Here is a 20,634-nt window from a genome sequence, read left to right on the forward strand (position 1 = left end):
ACATGGAAAACACCGCCAACTTTTAATTCTTTCACTCAGTGTCATGTGAAAGATGCACTGTCGAGGTGCCGCACACAGCAGAGAGCGCGCGCACACGAGAGAGGCGCCGCTGAGCCCTGGCAACAGTGAATGAAGCCGTTTTAAATATTAAAATAAAAATGTAAATGGTAATCATGATAAATCTATTCGTGGCGGCCAGTGTTGATTTTGTGGGGGCGCGCCACAAATAATGTATGGGAAACACTGCAATTATCATCCAAATAGTGCTTAACTCATTAACTTCAGCTGCTTGCTTACCCTTTTCGATGTATAAAACACGCGGATCGGGGAAGACGCAGGGGGTTAAGCTCGTTTTTCCTTTTTTTGTGAACCTCTATCATGATTTTTCATCATTTTTGAACTCCAGCGGAGATGGGTCTGTCTGCGGACTGCAAGAGAGGGGCGTAACTATTGCTCCAGCGAGCGTTTTATATGCCTATAATGTTCTACATGAACGCATAACGAAAAGAGGCGTTTCCCAATGTCATGGAGCAAATTGTAGAGTTAATTTGATTGGGCGGTGAATTATATCATTCACTCACATTTTCCAATAACATCTTGTTATTTTATTATACACAAATCAACCACCTATGACTTGACAATCTCATTTCCTCCAGCCAATCACGGGCCCCCTAATCCCGCGGGCCCTGGGGCTTCAGCCCCACCTAGCCCTTATGTTAATCCGGCCCTGCTTAGAACGCGTTTTAACTAATCAGAATGAAGAACCAGAACGGGCTGTTTTATAATGTTACTTATAAAACGGGCAGGTTTAAGTCTGGTCTGGTTCAGACCGCATTACATAAGAATCACTGCACCACTGTTGCTGTGTACTGATTTTTGAAACTAAACACCACAGTCTTTAATCATATTTTCATTGTGTCTTTGCTGCATCTGTGTTGCTTGAGAACTGCGCTCTGTTGCAGCCACGCTTGATTCTGAGGAACTACTTTGTTTTGCGGAAGAGTAATATTTGTACTAATATAATTATAATTACACCTTATTTGTGTTTTATTTTATGAAATCCTGCTATGCATATGAAATAACCATTTTATAAACGCAATAAGCCCCGCAGAGCAGTGGGGTCACAGTGCATTTTATAACAGCTAAGGGGGTTTTAGGCACTCTGCTTCACGTCGTGCCTGACAACGCCCCTTCGCTGATATAAAATGCACTGGTAACCCACTGCTTCTTGGGGCTGATGCTTTATTTTAGGGTGAACTATCCCTTTAAAAAAGACTTAATCTCATTCTAGAAGTGTCACCATATAATGCAAAAAGGATTGTGAAAGTCTCATTAATAATAAAAAATATTGCTCCATTTGACAACTCCTACAAAATAGTGGAATACTCACAAAATAATCATGCATTACATTATATGTTTTATCATTGATCAATAGTTATGTTGTCTCTATTTTAATAAAATATTAACAAAAATAATAAAACAAAATAGCTGGATATGTTTACAAATGTTGGTTTATTTGATGTGCAATGACCCAGCTGTAATAACAGGACTGACACCTGTCTTCTTTCTATATGTGTGAATCTAGAAAAAGATACAGAATATAAATTCTTCATCCTTCTTTGTGTAAATAAGAGTGAAAAGACAATTTAATTGTTTCATGTTTCTTTCAGATGTGAAGAGTGATTCATGTTTGGATATAGAAATAACGTCCTCAACATCAAAAGAGCGACTGACAGCACAAACTCTTTCCTGCATCACCTGTGGAAAGACATTCAGCTCACAGAGACATTTAGAGAGACATGAGAGAAAACACACAGAACAGAAACTCTTCACCAGATCTGAGATCAGCTTTACTACCTTACAAGAGAAGAAACTTCATTCAGAAGACCACAGAGAGAAGAAGAAGAAGAAGAAGAAGCAGTTTCACTGTGAGCAGTGTGGGAAGATTTGTCTCTCTTCCTATAAACTAAATGTTCACATGAGGACACACAGTGGTGAAAAGCCTTTCTACTGCACTGAATGTGGAAATTACTTCAGAACCAAACACAATCTTAAAGTTCATAAGAGACTTCATACAGGTGAAAAACCTTACGAGTGTCCTCACTGTGAGAAGAGATTTAGGCGTAAACGTGGTCTGAAGAGACATGTGCTTTCACACACCAATGAGAGACCGTATCAGTTCAGTGAATGTGACAAAAACTTTAGGGATTCACGTTCTTTAAAAAAACACCAGAATATTCACATTAAAGAGAAACTCCATCAGTGTTCACACTGTGATAAATGTTACGGTCATAAATATCAGCTGATAGTCCATGAGAGAGTTCATACTGGAGAAAAACCTTATCACTGTAGTGTATGTGGGAAGAGTTTTAGTCATCAAACTACATTACTATGTAACAAGAGACTTCATACAGGTGAAAAACCTTTTAAATGCTCTCAGTGTGACTTGACGTTTGCTTGTTCAGGTCACTTCAAAGTCCATCAGAGAGTTCACACTGGAGAGAAACCTTACGTCTGCTCTCACTGTGGAAAGAGCTTCTCTAGTTCATCTCAATTCATAGTTCATCAGAGAGTTCATACTGGAGAGAAACCTTATCACTGTAGTGTCTGTGGGAAGAGTTTTAGTCAAAAAACTACATTACAATGTCATAAGAGAATTCATACAGGTGAAAAACCTTACAAATGCTCTCAGTGTGACATGACGTTTTCTCAGTCAAATTCCTTAAAATCCCATGAGAGAATTCATACTGGAGAGAAACCTCATCACTGTAGTGTCTGTGGGAAGAGTTTTAGTCAAGGGTCTTCATTACTAAAGCACCAGAGAATTCATACAGGTGAAAAACCTTTCAAATGCTCTCAGTGTGACAAGACGTTTACTTGTACAAGTAACTTAAAATACCATCAGAGAGTTCATACTGGAGAGAAACCTCATCACTGTAGTCTCTGTGGGAAGAGTTTTAGTCAAGGGTCTTCATTACTAAAGCACAAGAGAATTCATACAGGTGAAAAACCTTTCAGATGCTCTCAGTGTGACAAGACGTTTTCTCAGTCAAATCACTTACAAGCCCATAAGAGAGTTCATACTGGAGAGAAACCTTATCACTGTAGTGTCTGTGGGAAGAGTTTTAGTGTAAATGCTACATTACTAAAGCACCAGAGAATTCATACAGGTGAAAAACCTTTCAAATGCTCTCAGTGTGACAAGACGTTTGCTCAGTCAGATTACTTACAAGCCCATCAGAGAGTTCATACTGGAGAGAAACGTTATCACTGTAGTGTCTGTGGGAAGAGTTTTAGTCAACGGACTTCATTACTAAAGCACCAGAGAATTCATACAGGTGAAAAACCTTTCAAATGCACTTAGTGTGACAAGACGTTTGCTCAGTCAGGTTACCCACAAGCCCATCAGAGAGTTCATACTGGAGAGAAACGTTAAAGCTGAAGGTATACTAGGGAGGTCTGCATGACGTCATTTTTGTAATCAGGAGAAAATGACCATACGCATACAATACGCGTTCAACAGCGCATGTGTGAGAAAATATTGAGACGGGACACCCCACTACAAACTATTACAAAAAGGCAATATACAGCATTTGCACACACACTATTGTTTTTTCTTCTTTTATTTTCACTTATTTCAAGAACAGAAAGCTGTGGAGCATTTTCATCACCCTAATGTTTGATTCCTAGTCTTTGTTTTCTTCTTGTTTCTTTTAAACTTTGTTTGCCATGGTGGATTGTCTACTTTTCTTCACCTATCCTACATTTTTTTATGGCGCTTTTCTGTTGCATAGTACCTCACGGTTTGGTTTGGGGTCAGCTTAGTTTTGGGAGCTTTTCCACTGAGTGAAGTACGTAGTACCCGATACTTGTTTTAGTACCACCTCGGTTGGGGTTTTAAGCGACCTGAGCTGATACCAAACATGACGCGAAAACACTGTAGATCACTGATTGGTCTGAGAGAATCGTCACTATCAGTGTAATTGCTATAATGTAAAAGATTAGCTTTACCTTAGTGCTAGCTTGCGGTGTCTCGAGCAAACATGTTGTCATCTGTGCTCTGCTATAAGTTCCCAAACTCCCTTTAGCGATGAAAAACATCTACAGGTTGAGAATCAAGAACACCATAACAGTTTTTTTTCAGACTTGCAGTTTGTGGCGGCACATTCGCGATGCACACGTATGCTTAAAGGCGGAGTCCATGATGTTTGAAAGCCAATGTTGATATTTGAAATCACCTAAACAAACACGCCCCTACCCCAATAGAATCTGGACCTTCTGTTGATAGACCCGCCCCACACATACGCAACCCGGCATTTGATTTGATTTGATTGGCTATAAGTGTGTTTTGGTAGTCGGCCCGTCTCCTTTTCCAAACCGTTTTTCAAACATCGTGGACTCCGCCTTTAAATGCAACTTATGAGGCTTAGCGGAGCGTGTTAACTGATGCCACAGGTGTTTGAACAGAAACTGTCATGTGAGACCGAGGTAGTGATAAATGCGATGTGCAAACATCTATTTTGATGATCAATTTTAGTTTTGTGGCAGACTGAGGAATAAATGAATGTATGGGAATGTACAACAATGCTCTCACTTGTATGATGTCACAGCAGTAGGCAGTGCAAATATAACAACATGCCTATAATCCCTCCCATCTGAAATAATACTAACTCGATGGAAAAGCTAACCAAGCCAAAGTTAAGTGAGCTGACCCGACCTGACTCGCAAATCAGTGCGGCTCTGATGGCCTGGTAGAGATATAATTTGAATGAGAAATCATTTGTATTGTGTACAGTCGTGGCCAAAAGTTAGCAATTTGCATATACTCCAGAATGTTGAATGAAGAGTGATCAGATAAATTGCATAGTCCTTCTTTGCCATGAAAATTAACTTAATCTCAAAAAACCTTTCCACTGCATTTTATTGCTGTCATTAAAGGACCTGCTGAGATAATTTCAGTAATCGTCTTGTTAACTCAGGTGAGAATGTTGACGAGCACAAGGCTGGAGATCATTATGTCAGGCTGTCGTAGTGTGCCCCGAGTGAGGCCAAGGGGAGGTGGTAGGAAGGCTTGGATCACACAAACTTCATTTCCAAGAGTTGTTTATTACAACGATATGACGCAGCATGGCGTGAGTGACAAATTCAAAAAAGTGCAAAAAAATAAAATAAAATTATCTTCAGCAAAACATTTCATACAAAGGCATTCAAATCAGTGCCAACTTTGTCAGTACCTTGACAAAGAAAAATGCTTTATGCAGCAAAAAAGCTTAAGTTTAACACACGACCCTCTGTCCCCCGGTGTACTGCCCAGACTCACTTAAATAACCTAGGCCAATCTTACTAATTGATGAGCCCTACCAAATTCAGGGATCACTGTTGCAACATTTTACCTACATAAACATAAAATGCACAGAAGACAGCAAATTAAAGTACAATCTTTAACTACCCAACATTAAAATGTACTGCTATAAACAGCATCAAACAAGCACTGACCATAAACCCAAACAAAAGGCATTATTCATTTTCCCCTACACCACAAAATGGTTTGGCCCAAATGAATAAATATGCAAGACAGTTGTCCCGCCCTCCCTAAGGCGGAGTCACATAACCAGGAAGTAGTGAGTATGCCACATGCTATACAATAGCCATTGTTAATATACTCTGATTGAAATAAATTGTGTTTAAACTCAAAATAGCTTCAGTGTGTTTCATTATACATTATTGGGATCACTGTTGCAGGTACTCAGCTTAGCATTAATCAATAATATGTGCACCTATTAATGAACAACACATAGCATATGTGCACTGCATGTGCTCAGATAGAATTTAAGATAAGCACATAAAACACAACCCACAGAACCCAATGTTAATGATTAATGATTATTTAAAAAGACAGGTATCCATACACCTAAAGTGAGATTCTACACCAAGGTAGAACGATAGTGATGACAACATCACATACCCCCCCCCTTAAGCCCGTCACTAATCACAGTGACGGGACAGAAAGTCCGCAATCACATTCTGGGTTCCAACATTATACCTCACTTGAAATTTAAAAGGTTGTAGAGAAAGATACCAGCGTGTAATGCGGGCATTGCTGTCTTTCATTCTATGAAGCCATTGTAATGCCCGATGATCAGTCTCTAGGATAAAGTCTTTGCCAATGAGGTAATACTTCAAGGTGTCCAAAGCCCACTTAATAGCTAGAGCTTCTTTCTCTATCGTAGAGTAGTTTACCTCGCCTGGAAACAGCTTCCGACTGATATACTGCACAGGCCTACGGTTTCCACTGTCGCCTTGTAACAGTACAGCTCCTAGCCCGACCCCAGAGGCATCTGTTTGCACACAAAAGGGAAGTTCAAAGTTGGGGCTTTGTAACACCGGGTCCTGACACAAACAGTCTTTAAGATCCTGAAAAGCTGCTTCACATTCAGAAGACCAAACAACCTTCTGAGGGCTGTTCTTACGGGTGAGGTCTGTTAGTACAGCGGCTCTGCTAGAGAAATTGGGAATAAAGCGCCTGTACCAACCTACCAGACCCAAAAAGGACCTCACCCGCTTCTTGGTTGTTGGAGGCGGACATGACCGCACTGCCTTAACTTTGTCTAGTTGGGGTTTTATTACTCCACCCCCTAGTACATACCCCAGGTAAGTCACTTCCGCTTTGCCAGATGGCATTTAGTGGCATTAGCCACCAATCCTGCATCACGAATTTTGGAGAACACAAATGGCAAAATCCTCTGTACCTCTTAGTACATGGTCCATAGTCCTCTGAAAAGTTGCTGCAGCTCCATGAAGGCCAAAGGGCATGACCCTAAAATGAAAGAGACCACTTGGGACCCTGAAAGCAGTTAGCTCCTTAACACTGTCAGCTAAGGGTATCTGCCAATATCCCTTACATAAGTCTAGTGTGCTCAGATATTTGGCATTCCCAAGGCGTTCCACTAGTTCATCAACCCTAGGCATGGGATACGGGTCAAAGGCAGAGATGGAATTCAACTTAGAAAAGTCTATGCAGAATCTAAGGGTACCATCCTTTTTCGGCACCAGGACAACAGGACTGCACCATTCACTCCTGGAAGGCTCAATTATACCCATTTCCAACATTGTCTCCACTTCCTTCTTCAAGTCTGAGATAAGCCTTGCAGGAATCCTGCAACATGTCTGTCGTACTGGCCCTGGTGATAGGAGTCGGATATCATGTTTCATTACCTCAGTTCTGCCTGGCCTCTCGTTGAAAAGGCCCTCTGGAATCAAAGATCGTAGGTTCTTCTGCTGCTCTGATGTTAGATGTCCAAGCTCTGGAAGGACCATGGAATCCTTGACTGTTGGGAAGTATTGCTCAATAGACTCTTCCTCCACCTTCCGTGCAGTAGCTGGTCTGACAACGGCTCTGGTCTGTCCTGCCAGGGTCTTAGAAGGTTGATATTAAAGACTTGCTTCTTCTTTCGACGATCTGGCAGATGGATCTCATAATTTGTAGGACTTATTTTCCTCAGTATCTCGTAGGGGCCCTGCCACTTGGCAAGTAGACCACTGTCCAAAGTTGGGAGAAGCAGTAGCACTTTTTGGCCCACCCTCAGAGTTCTCTTCCGTGAAGACTGGTCATACCATGCTTTTTGCCGCTTCTGAGCATTGGCCATGTTAGTGTGAACAAGCTCTGCCATAGTGTCCATCTTTTCTCTCATCTTTAGGACATAAGAGACAATGTTAGTCCGTTCTTTAGGTATGTCTCCCTCCCAGGCCTCCTTCAAAATGTCCAGTGGTCCTCGTACCTGGCGGCCATAGAGTAATTCAAAGGGGGAATAGCCTGTTGAGGCTTGTGGAACCTCTCGATAGGCAAAAAGCAGATATGGCAGCCATTGATCCCAGTCTGAGCCGATCTTTGAGACAAACTTCCGAAGCATTGCTTTTAAGGTCTGGTTGAATCTCTCAACCATCCCATCAGTCTGGGGGTGGTACGGGGTGGTTTTTATAGCCTGAATCCCTAACATTGAATAGACTTCCCTGATCTGCCTGGAGGTAAAATTTGTACCTTGATCTGTAAGAACCTCAGTGGGTATCCCCACCCGAGAAAACAACTGCACTAGAGCATTGACAATTTGCCTGGTCTTTACCTTTTTGAGGGGGAATGCCTCGGGGTACCTAGTAGCATAATCACACACCACCAAGATATAACGGTTCCCTGATTTACTCCTCTCTAAAGGTCCCACAATATCCATAGCAACTCTAGTGAATGGTACATCAATTATGGGTAAACTAACCAGGGGTGCTCTATCCCCTTTCTTGACTGGGGCTGTTAACTGGCATTCTGAACAGGACTTACAAAAATCAATCACATCCATGTACAAACGAGGCCAATAAAATCGATTTGCAATTCTTGCTAAGGTTTTTTGTTGGCCTAAGTGCCCTGCCCAAGGAATGGAGTGCCCTATTTGCAACACTTTAGCTCTCAATGCCAGGGGGATGACTAGCTGGTCACCATCATCGGTTTTACGATACAACATATCCCTTTTGACTATAAAGTGATCTCTGTCCTGAAATTTTCCTATGTCTGAGGTAGTAGCTCTCTCAAATAGACTCTTGAGTGTGACATCCTGTTTCTGCAACTCAGCAATATTGTGAGGTATATCAAAGAAGTCATTACTGTCAGGTTGAGGAAGTTGTTCTACCACAACTGTTCCTTTAACTTTCTCCTGCCTCTTCTCATGTCTGGACTTTTTTGCTTTGGGCTGGTTAGCAAAAGGTAACACGTTAAGAGCTTGTTTATTCCTTTCTGCCTGTCTTGTCTCCGCCCTGGTTACTGCTCTGACTTCGGCAACATTTGTCTGACTTTGCAATAAGTCAACAAGTACTGGTAGGGCCCTACCCAAAATAACTGCATAAGGAGCTTGGTTAACCATGCCAACTGTCAAAAGGTAAGGTTGGCCTCCTATTTCCAAGTTCAAGTCCACAGTAGCATACTCCCTTTTATCACCATGTATGCAACGTACCCTTAGCTTGCTATGGCTGTCCATGTTGAGATGTCTCACACACTCCTCTCTTACTAATGTTTGGCTAGCACCAGTATCTACCAAAGCCTTGAACTGTTTGCCCCCTATTACCACATCAACCACCGTATCAGAATTTTGAAAAGCTTCCTTACCTGCCTGAGAAGGTCTAGGAACATAACAAAGGTGTGTATCACTGACTCTTCGTACTGTACACTCTGATTTCTTGTGTCCTGCTTGGCCACATGCATGACAAATTAACACTTGTTTATCTTTGCGTTGACTATCCGCCTGATAACTTTTGGGGTTATTGAAAGACTTATCTTGTAGGGTTTGGGAGCTAGGGCCTTTGCTGAAGTTATAATGTAAACCACCTCCGACCACTTTCCCAGACTTACCTGCCATATTGTAGGTACTGCCTTGACTGTATCCCAGTTGATAAGTGGATCGTCTAGCCGCGATGAAAGTTTCAGCCAGCTCGGCTGCTTGTCTTGAGGAGGTAGGGTTGTGTTCACAAATCCAGGTTCTGATTTCAGGGTTAATCACTCTAAGAAACTGTTCCAAGACAATCATCTCTCCTATTTCCTCCTTGGTCTTGTCCTTTGGTGTAATCCATTTGTCATAAAGGTCTTTCAGTCTTGCCTGCAGCTCTTTGGGGGACTCACCTTGTTGAAGTGTGTTTGCTCTAAAGCGACGTCTGTAGGTCTCTGCATTAATTTCAAACTTGTCCAGAATTGCTTTTTTGACCTTGTCATACATAAAAGTATCTGTGAGCTCCATCGCCACGTAGGCTGCTCTTGCTTTGCCTGATAACAGTGGCACCAAGTGCAGTGTCCAGTCCTGAACCGGCCATCTACAGGTTTGAGCAATTCGTTCAAAGGTAGTTAAGTAGTGCTCTATATCATCATCTTCTTGCAACGGTAACATCTTTGGGCCTTGCCAGCCCATCCAATGTGGTGGCTCTGCTGCTTGAGATGGCACTGGTGATTGTACCACATCATCTCCTTGGAGGCTGCTCTGCCTTCTATGGTCTCTGAGATTGGGAAAGTCTGTGTTCTGTGGCCAGGAGGACGAAGAGATGGCTTGCGCTGGCATACCTCCCAATGCTTGACGCTCCAGCCGTTCTCGCTGTACCTCTGCCTGTAATTGCCCGAACTGATGCTGAAGAGCACGCCATCTGTGTTCCTGTCGCTGTGCTTCCGTTTCCAGCCGCGCCTCTCTATCCTTTTGAGACTGCATGAAGCTTTCCAGCATCCTGCTCAGATGTTCCATCTTTGCTCCAGTTGGCTCGGTTATCGAAGAAGAGGTTGCCTCAGTCACAGCACCTCCTTGGTCTGGAACCAGTTCGATACACTCCTCAACCTCACCCACTGTTCTTTGCATTGTTTGCTTCTTGGGTGGCATCCTTGTGTATACCTGAAGCCTCCTACTGCACTGAAAAAACCGCTGCCACCATTTGTCATAGTGTGCCCCGAGTGAGGCCAAGGGGAGGTGGTAGGAAGGCTTGGATCACACAAACTTCATTTCCAAGAGTTGTTTATTACAACGATATGATGCAGCATGGCGTGAGTGACAAATTCAAAAAAGTGCAAAAAATAAATAAATAATTATCTTCAGCAAAACATTTCATACAAAGGCATTCAAATCAGTGCCAACTTTGTCAGTACCTTGACAAAGAAAAATGCTTTATGCAGCAAAAAAGCTTAAGTTTAACACACGACCCTCTGTCCCCCGGTGTACTGCCCAGACTCACTTAAATAACCTAGGCCAATCTTACTAATTGATGAGCCCTACCAAATTCAGGGATCACTGTTGCAACATTTTACCTACATAAACATAAAATGCACAGAAGACAGCAAATTAAAGTACAATCTTTAACTACCCAACATTAAAATGTACTGCTATAAACAGCATCAAACAAGCACTGACCATAAACCCAAACAAAAGGCATTATTCATTTTCCCCTACACCACAAAATGGTTTGGCCCAAATGAATAAATATGCAAGACAGTTGTCCCGCCCTCCCTAAGGCGGAGTCACATAACCAGGAAGTAGTGAGTATGCCACATGCTATACAATAGCCATTGTTAATATACTCTGATTGAAATAAATTGTGTTTAAACTCAAAATAGCTTCAGTGTGTTTCATTATACATTATCGGGATCACTGTTGCAGGTACTCAGCTTAGCATTAATCAATAATATGTGCACCTATAAATGAACAACACATAGCATATGTGCACTGCATGTGCTCAGATAGAATTTAAGATAAGCACATAAAACACAACCCACAGAACCCAATGTTAATGATTAATGATTATTTAAAAAGACAGGTATCCATACACCTAAAGTGAGATTCTACACCAAGGTAGAACGATAGTGATGACAACATACAACCCGTCATCACACAGGCTGATTGGGTTAGAATGGCAGACTTGACATGTTTAAAAGGAGGATGATGCTTGAAATCATTGTTCTTCCATTGTTAACCATGGTGACCTGCAAAGAAACGTGTGCAGCCATCATTGTGTTGCATAAGAAATGGCTTCACAGGCAAGGATCTTGTGGCTACTAAGATTGCACCTAAATCAACAATTTATAGGATCATCAAGAACTTCAAGGAAAGAGGTTCAATTCTTGTAAAGAAGGCTTCAGGGCGTCCAAGAAAGTCCAGCAAGCGCCAGGATCGTCTCCTAAGGAGGATTCAGCTGCGGGATCGGAGTGTCACCTTTGCTCAGGAATGGCAGCAGGCAGGTGTGAGCGCATCTGCACGCACAGTGAGGCGAAGACTTTTGGAAGATGGCCTGGTGTCAAGAAGGGCAGCAAAGAAGCCACTTCTCTCAAAAAAAAACCATCAGGGACAGATTGCTCTTCTGCAGAAAGTATATTGAATGGACTGCTGAGGACTGGTGCAAAGTCATATTCTCCAATGAAGCCCCTTTCCATTTGTTTGGGGCATCTGAAAAAAGGCTTGTCAGGAGAAGAAAAGGTGAGCGCTACCATCAGTCCTGTGTCATGCCAACAGTAAAGCATCCTAAAACTATTCATGTGTGTGGTTACTTCTCATCCAAGGGATTAGGCTCACTCAAAATTCTGCCCAAAAACACAGCCATGAATAAAGAATGTTACCAAAATGGTTAATCCCATTAAGAACTTGTGCAGTCAATTCTCAAGAGGCGGGTGAACAAACAAAAACCCACAGATTCTGACAAACTCCAAGAAGTGATTATGAAAGGATGGGTTGCTATCTGTCAGGATTTGGCCCCGATTTGATTGAGAGCATGCCCAGTCGAATTGCAGGGGTCCTGAAAAAGAACGGCCAACACTGCAAATACTGACTCTTTGCATAAATGTCATGTAATTGTCGATAAAAAACTTTGAAACGTATGAAGTGCTTGTAATTATATTTCAGTACATCATAGAAACAACTGAAACAAAGATCTTAAAACAGTTTAGCAGCAAACTTTGTGAAAACTAATATTTATGTAGTTCTCAAAACTTTTGGCCACAACACTACATTTCCAACACGGGTAGCTGAGTATGCTTTGAAAGCTGTGTGTGAGCTGGACATGGGAAAAAGTATACTCGGCCCTTAAGTCTGCTCTCACTGTGGAATAAGCTTCTGTTATCCATTTCAATTCAGAGATCATCAGAGAGTTCATACTGGAGAGAAACCATAACACAGTAGTGTCTGTGGGAAGAGTTAATCAACAGTCAAACTTTATAAAGCACCAGTGACCTTAATAAGGTTATGACACCAAAAATAGCTTTAAATATTATTAAATCGTAGCTAAACCCTAAACCAACTTTTTAGTTAATGATCTGTAAGAATGGGGCTTTATTAGTGCTGTTCATTGATTCGAGTAACATTTTTGACATTTGGGTACTAGGTGATGTAAGCTGTACGGTGTGACATAAGCAGGTTCAAGCTCGCCTCGCTCTTGTTACGATCTCACCACACCCTTGGCAAGATTCTCCATTTTAGAGTCTGACAGCAGCAGCCCCCAAACTTTTCTTGCATTTTGCAAATATTGCCAGTGGGTGGAGTCTGGGGTTTAGTTACCCTTTGATAGTAAAATAAGAACAAATAATCAAATTATGAGCAATATCGCAGATAAATACAACAGAACAAACAAACAAATTAAATAAAACTGTGCTGCTCATGTTTTCAGATTGATCTAACAGTTCTGTATTTTGGAGTTAAGGTGGCAAGCTGGTAAAGGGTGTATGTGTCTGGGAGCAAACATACTGTTCATAACTATATACAATAGTGTTAATTCATGTTGTTTTTCATATTTTATTTACACATTTATCATTTTTATCTCTTTAATGAACTATTTTTTATGTGTCAAACTCGTTTATTTTATATTGTGTGCTGTGTGATTTTACAAATTGGTTTTAAAGTTTTAATGTCCTGGGATCACAATGTCATTAATTGTTCATTTAAGAAAGGAACTGTTCAGATTATTCAGTAAATGCTTTGTTCATTTTTACAATGATTACGTCTCCTGACTTTTGCTATAGGCATATTCTCTGGGCTGATATTAAAGTTTACATAATTATTCAGTATTCTGTCAGTCTTTTTATTTTTTCTAGGAAAGTTAAAGGACCTGTTATTGCTTAGAGATCATCTTGACCAGATGCACAGTTTGATATGGTAGCACAATATAAATGAACTGCAAGAGCTTGTAGAGATGAGTAAAGACTGCGTAGAGGAACACCACTATATTTTGAGTATATTTTGCATAATGGACAAGCATGTCACACGTTCACTGCACAGATACCATATATTGTATAACAGGTTTCTTTTTACTTTATTATTAGTATTTTAATGACAATCACAGTTGAATGTGAAGTTGTAATACAAAATTAAGAATGTCATTGTAGGTATAGATGAAAATAAAGGCTTTAAACTTCAACTGCACTTTTAATTTGAAAATATTCAAGAGAGAATAATGTAAAAAAATTGGTTCCTTTAAAAAAATTGGTTTATTTTACGGGAGAAAAGGAAACTGTAGATTTCATTATCTTAAAACAGAAGTTATATGATAAAATAGAAAATAACAACCTACCAGGAATGATTTGGATGACCAGTGTAAAAAAGACTCTGTTCAGATATCCTCCTTTAATGATAAGGCTGTACTGAGGTCAGTCTGGCATTGACACGGGGTGTGGTTTAAACTGAGACTGCGCGAGAGCAGGAGGAGAAGTGGCTTTATATTGCAATGGCAGACCGCAAAGTTTGCCGTCTCCGTAACTTTTATAGAAACGGAGCGTATTAATCTTGCAGAAATCTATGCAACACGTTTAATCGTCCCATAAAGAGCCAGAGTTTGTGATGCTCTACCGAATGGCAGCGGATGGGTGTGATTGACCAGTCATTTGTTTGATGTTTCTCCGTGATGGTTATAAGTGTGCGTCATTGACGATCGTAAGTTGAAATGTGTTTATATTATTGTCATATGTTTCAAATGAGTGATAATCACTGTATATCACAATAACTTCATGTTAAGTTGGTTGTCATATAATATATAAGCATATTTGCAGATTATAAAAGTAATGCCATCATTACGTTTCTATCTGTGATGATGTAGCGGTTATTTATGCTAAACGGTTAGCACTGAATGCACATTTCTAACGTTTGCAAAGATTATCATGGTAATTGTATTTATTTGTTTTATTGTAGAACCACACACACAAACACATACATAAATTCACATAGGTGCACGTGTACATCAACTGGACACGTGTGTCATCCTTCATCGCCACGTGAGAAGACATCAACGAACCAACGACAACGGATCACTACCTCTTATATCAGATAAGACATTCGGACATTTGGGACTGTTAATAACTTTACTTAAGAATTTAATTCTGTGTTGATACATCGTCACAACTGCCATTATCTGTATTATTTACCTTCACTACTTCAACTGCTGTATTTAACAATATATTTGCGTAGGCCTACGTTCTTTATTTGTATATTTATTTGAGTAATTGTATTGCTTATGAGTGTTTAATTATTGTTACAATTTACATTTGACTATTTAATAGAAATTCAGTTCATTGAACTAAGTCTCTTGCTCTTCATTTATTCCTTGGGTCCTGGACGTTAATTGTGATAAAAAGATCCTCTGAGGTGATTGGCATCGTAATAGTAACTAGTGCATTTCAGTTCCTTGCAAACAACCAGGGTTTTGCTATTGTATTTTTATATAACCATGTATTTGTAGTAAACAAATGGTAATCAAACAGCTTTACTGCATGTTTATTTTTCATAAGGGAGGATAAGTTAACTTGATTATGAATTTAGGTCATATATATAAAGCTCCTCCTGACTATAATGTTGGTGCGGCAAATTTCGTATCGTAGGCTGTATGACTCATGTATGATTAACGGCTAGTTCTGTACGTTTTACATTTAATGGCAGGGTATCTGATTTTGAAAAATTCTAACTTTAGACACCACTGAAATCACGATCCCACAAGGCACCTCACTTGTTTTGCCAAATCCATTGTAAAGCAGTGATCGTCTTCTGTCTCCAGTACAGCAGGAGGCGCTGCAGCTCTTTAGTCCGCATATAAACTCACTAAAGAAAGAAAGAAAGAGCGCGGGTGTGATGTGTTTGTGTATCCTCAGTGTTTTTCTCTCTTGCGTGTTTCATGAGTGTAAACAGAGTCTTGTCTCTTTGTATTTAAGTGTTTAGACGATGCAGGACACTACAGTGTGTGACAGTAAACAGAGCTTACAGGAGGATCAAACCTCCACAGAGTCTCTGGATTCTGTCTGTAACGCTGGAGAACAGCAGCAGATCCTGCAGACCAAACTGAAGTTGTGTTCAGTTAAACTCATCGACTGCACGAACCTCATGATGAAGATTAAAACTGAACCCATAGAAATCAAAACTGAACCCACAGAAATCAAAACTGAACCCACAGAAATCAAAACTGAACCCACAGAAGAGGAAGATCGCACTGAGGAAGATGATGATTTTGTTCCATCAGGTATGTCTCCTTATAATTATTGTCGTGGTTTTTTTTTTACACTTTTAACTGTCATGTGAGCACCTGTTTTGGGTTTTCAGTCACAAACTCATATAGTTTAGGCTATATTTAATAGGCTTATTGAGAAACATGCATGTTGGCTTAGTTCACCCCAAAATGAAAATTTTATCATAAATCACTTAGCCTACGCCTGTGTCGTCCTAAACCCCAAGTGCTTCGATTCTCTTCAGAACACATTTTTAGATATTTAGGATGATAACCGGGAGCCCAGCAAACACATAACGTTCCCATATAGTATTTGTTTATTTTTTGGGGGGAACCAAAACCTCCCTGCTAAAAAATGATAGAAATCATCACAGAAATTCTATTGGATGTAATAGTTTTAATGTGATTTTTTTTTTGTTGTAATGGAAACTATAATGGTCTCTACTGGTATGTGTTGGGTTATTGGATCATTTTTGAAAACATCAATAAATCCATTGTATTCTTTATAAGTGCGCAAGTCGTGCGCGCTCCACTGCTGCAGCACGCGCTACTCCGATCCTCCAGCACTTAACTTGCATCACGGTCGTTTAATTTTACCTCAGAAACAAACATTACTTTACCAGTTTCTTTTGTCTCTTTCGTCATTTAGTAACTTAAATATTAGAGAACAAATATATATTTTAGTTGTTTTTGATTGATTTTAACATCTATAATTATTAAAAAAATTATTTACACTTTTGATTGGTTTAAAAACGGAGATAGCTAATGTTAGGCGGCTACTGCTGTGGTAAGATTAGTTAAAGTGAATTAAATGTAGGGCTGAACGATTTGACCTAAAATCAAAACCTCGGTAAATTTAACATTTGACATCGGTTATGATTAATGAGCGATTATTATTATTTTTTGCTTCATAGTTCACTGGCAAGGTTTGTATTTTAAATATGCTCAGATATTAAAGGTGGGATATATTTTTCTATTGAAAGGGCATTTGTTGTTATCTTTGTGATTTTAAAATAATTAAGTGAAAAGGAAAGTATTAGTTGTTATTTATTTAACATTTTGACTTCAATTGAAATCAAAGCACACATTGCTTGAAATGAAACACATTTTAGTGTACTGTATACTGCAAATTTCCTAAAAAATAAAAATAGAAAATAAATAACTTTTAAGTCTAATAATTCAGGGCTCCAGACTAACTGTTTTGTTATTATGAGCACTATACCCCCTGACTGAAAATTTTAGGAGCACAAGCAGAAAATTTAGGGCCACCTTAAATCAGCCTGCAATGCAATTATTCACATTTCCCCCCAAAATAACTGCATTACTGAAAAATACTAAATAGACTTGACCATATGCAGTTGCTGCACATTATTATGCACAATTGATGAAACTTTCAGAATAGGAATTTATGAAACAAAGAATTATACAACCCACATGACTAATTCTGCATATTTAGTATTAATGAGAAACATGCTCATTCTGAAATGTAAATAAATAATCATGCTTTGTACTGTATGTGCATGCAATAATTAGTTGGTTTTGTAATTATGTTATCTAAACTTACAAGTTACCTAAACTGATAATAGAGAAATGACGCTGACCGTGTAGCGGAATGTCAAAAAAAAACATTATTTATACCCATGTCATTAACAGAATGCAGCAGACACACTCACCTTAACTTTTTTTTTATAAATCCATTATCCTGCCCGATTAAAACATAAAAATTGCAAATAACACCAGAATTAACAATTAATTTACATAAATATATCCTAAAAATTAATATTGTGTGATTGATACGCTGTAAAGTGGGTAAATTTAGATTATGATTTTGAATGGAAGTCAATGACGCCCTCTGCCGGATGGCCGCTCGAACTCTGTGCTGGCTTCACCTCACGCTGTTACATTAAGCGTTCTATGCGCAATCCAGTCATTTATATAGATCAGTGAATTAAACCTGTTTGCCCGTGTCTTCTCGGGGTTCTGAGGTATGTGTTGACTTTACCCGGGCTGCGTAGACTCATCAGTAGATTCAACTGGGCGCAAGGTGAAATAAAACTTGTAGGCGTCATGCAAATTTGCGTTAAAAACCCGATCGTGCGTTCTGTAGTTTTATCACAGGGGCCCGCACATGCCCGACTACTTCGTTTTTCTTTGGCCCTAGATGATCTGCTCAGTTAACACAGTGTTTGAGGTCTCCTCCATGTGTCTCTATGCTACTGACTGGATGGGGCGGAGCCACGTAACCTCACACACGGTAGTATGTTTTAAAGGGAAAAGAATTAACAGGATTAAAAACTGAAAATAACCGACATGATAAAACAAGGTCGGTTAAAGTTCCTGAATTTCGGTTTTGGTTATTTTTCGATCAATCGTGCAGCCCTAATTACATGTTTTATTTGTCTCTCTTTACCTCCGAGACTTCATTAATTTAGCAATTTTTTATCATTTATCGTCTGTTGTATAGGACTTGATGTTGATATCCCTTAATGCATACTTGAGGCACCGATGAGACTCTTTGGGATGGTCAGTTAAGTAATGGTGCCCTCTGCCACACCTCTCCTGAGGTTGCTCCTTTCTCGTAACTCGGTGCATAAACCCTTGACATGACCTAACCTTAGTCTCTATTGACTCAGACTTCGGCTATTTTTTAACTCTTTCCCCGCCATTGACGAGATATCTCGTCAATTAAGAGAAAACGCTTCCCCGCCAATGACGAGATTTTCCCTCTTTCCGCAATACCGCTATTATCCACCAGGTGGCGCCCTTCCGCAACTTTTTAAACCCGGAAGTATTGCCCTATGGCAAGCGGCTGCATGTCCGTGTCTGTTTTAAAGATTGCTCTACACAATTCAATTGAATTTTATTTATATAGCGCTTTTCACAATTGGTAGTTGTTTCACAGTGTTTACACCCACAGTTTTTCGGCGCGGACTTAAGAGTTTTATAAAACTAAAGTGTCTGCTCTCAAATGAATCAATTGCTCTGAAATGAAATTTTTCAGTAACAACACAAGCAGCTGTACACTCATACTATTAGTGCCTGCCTGCGCATCAGTTTAAACGTGTCAGTTCTCCGCCTCACGTCATTTCTAACGTGTTTTTAACAACTGACAAGTTGACAAAAGAGACGGATTAAAAACATCAAATGTAAACGGGAATGTCTCTCTCTCATCCACTTATAATCCAATTGACCAAATGCGCCTAAATACCAGGTGTAAAAATGTTGTGAAGACACCGCGTGTCTGCCGCCGCCTGAACTAACTGAGACCACTGACTGAAGTGAAGGGGGGTTGGCTGGTGTCACTACGCAGTGTCCTGGGTCACCAGTACCATAACAGTGGAGCGCGCTCTGCTGGACAAACAAGTACTTACATCATTCAAAAGCATTTCTTTGTTCTGTGAAAAACTTTCATATCGGCTGCATATCTGTGGCTTTTACGCCGATACAGATATATCTGCTTTTACGCCGATACAGATATATCTGCGACGTGCTCATATCGGCCGATAAAATCGCAAAACGAGAAATCACTCGGGGGAGGGGCAGCAACGAGGGAGAGTGACTGGATGCGCCGTAGACGTAATCACCAGCGCATCATATTAACTAATTATACTACAATTTCCCAGTCGCGCCAGTGCGACCTTTCATAAAACGTAGTCGCATAGGCAGGAAAAATACTCGCAAAATGTGACTTATTTACTCACAGTCTGGAGCCCTACCCATTATTCAAACATTGAAAACAATACTAAAATAGCCTGTATAAATGCGCAAATTACTTGTTTGCAGCATAGCCTAGTCATGAACACACACTGTTTGATAGCAGGACTGAAAAAGGTTCTGAAACCTGAAAAAAACACTGAAACCGAAACTTATTTCTGATAAATTAAACGAACTAAATATAATCAGAAATATTGCTTAAATAAAGATCAAATGGCAAGCATTTATGTTATTAATGTGATAATCACACATATATATATACAAAATCAAACGATGCTTACCAGAGATATACAATAATAACAAGTAATACTGAACATAATTGGCACATTTACATATTCTCAAAAGCCCGCGACAAGCGGCTTAAATAATGACAAATACTCATATCTTAGATGCAGAATAACATCGTATAAATGCTTTACAAAATCCTTAACTAACATTGATTAACTACTGAATAGACAGACAACTTACATTTGCGTATTCACGCACACTTCGCACACACAGTCCCGCTCGCATCTGCTGCCGAATCCCTAATGACCACTAATGGGAAAAGAGCGCATGCGCACAGAACGCAGCCTTTCTAACACACACTGAACAACCAAGGAGTAGAAACAATTGAATACAATCATTCATATCGTTTCTTTGAGCACAAAAGTGTTTTCGTCGCTTCATAATAATAATATTATTATTGAACGACTGATCCCAGATAGTATTTCTGCAAGATGTCTGGAAAAGATCTGGAGATCTGGAATACATCTGGTGTGTAAAAACATCCTATAAAGGTCTTAGAAAGAGCTGCTTTACATACATTCTAAATCAAATGTCATATGCGTGCTATCAGGGATATGGCGCATGGACCCTTTGGTGATGTCCTTCATTATTTTCTGGGGAAAAGAATTGTGAAACTAACTAAAGTCAATGAGACAGACAGAAGACTCCCAG

The 20,634-nt window shown here is 39.9% G+C and overlaps 1 protein-coding gene and 1 pseudogene across 1 annotated transcript; one reads left to right on the forward strand and one right to left on the reverse strand.

Annotated features, from left to right (window-relative positions):
* Positions 1 to 1,667: 1,667 nt before the first annotated feature.
* The window catches only part of LOC135771700 (uncharacterized), a 33,930-nt pseudogene continuing 14,963 nt past the window's right edge, over positions 1,668 to 20,634 (forward strand).
* Positions 3,603 to 13,740, reverse strand: LOC141282442 (uncharacterized). The gene is made up of 2 exons (XM_073815398.1): positions 4,636 to 13,740; positions 3,603 to 4,515 (listed from the first exon to the last, which is right to left on the reverse strand). The coding sequence occupies exon 1, from the start codon at positions 10,395 to 10,397 to the stop codon at positions 7,290 to 7,292; it is 3,108 nt and encodes a 1,035-aa protein (XP_073671499.1). The 5' UTR covers positions 10,398 to 13,740; the 3' UTR covers positions 3,603 to 4,515; positions 4,636 to 7,289.

Source organism: Paramisgurnus dabryanus, chromosome 8, assembly GCF_030506205.2.
Source record: "Paramisgurnus dabryanus chromosome 8, PD_genome_1.1, whole genome shotgun sequence".
Taxonomy (NCBI): Eukaryota; Metazoa; Chordata; class Actinopteri; order Cypriniformes; family Cobitidae; genus Paramisgurnus; species Paramisgurnus dabryanus.

Excerpts from the sequence above, each read along its gene's own strand:
- LOC141282442 (XM_073815398.1), bottom strand. The coding sequence starts at position 10,397 with ATGCCACCCAAGAAGCAAACAATGCAAAGAACAGTGGGTGAGGTTGAG.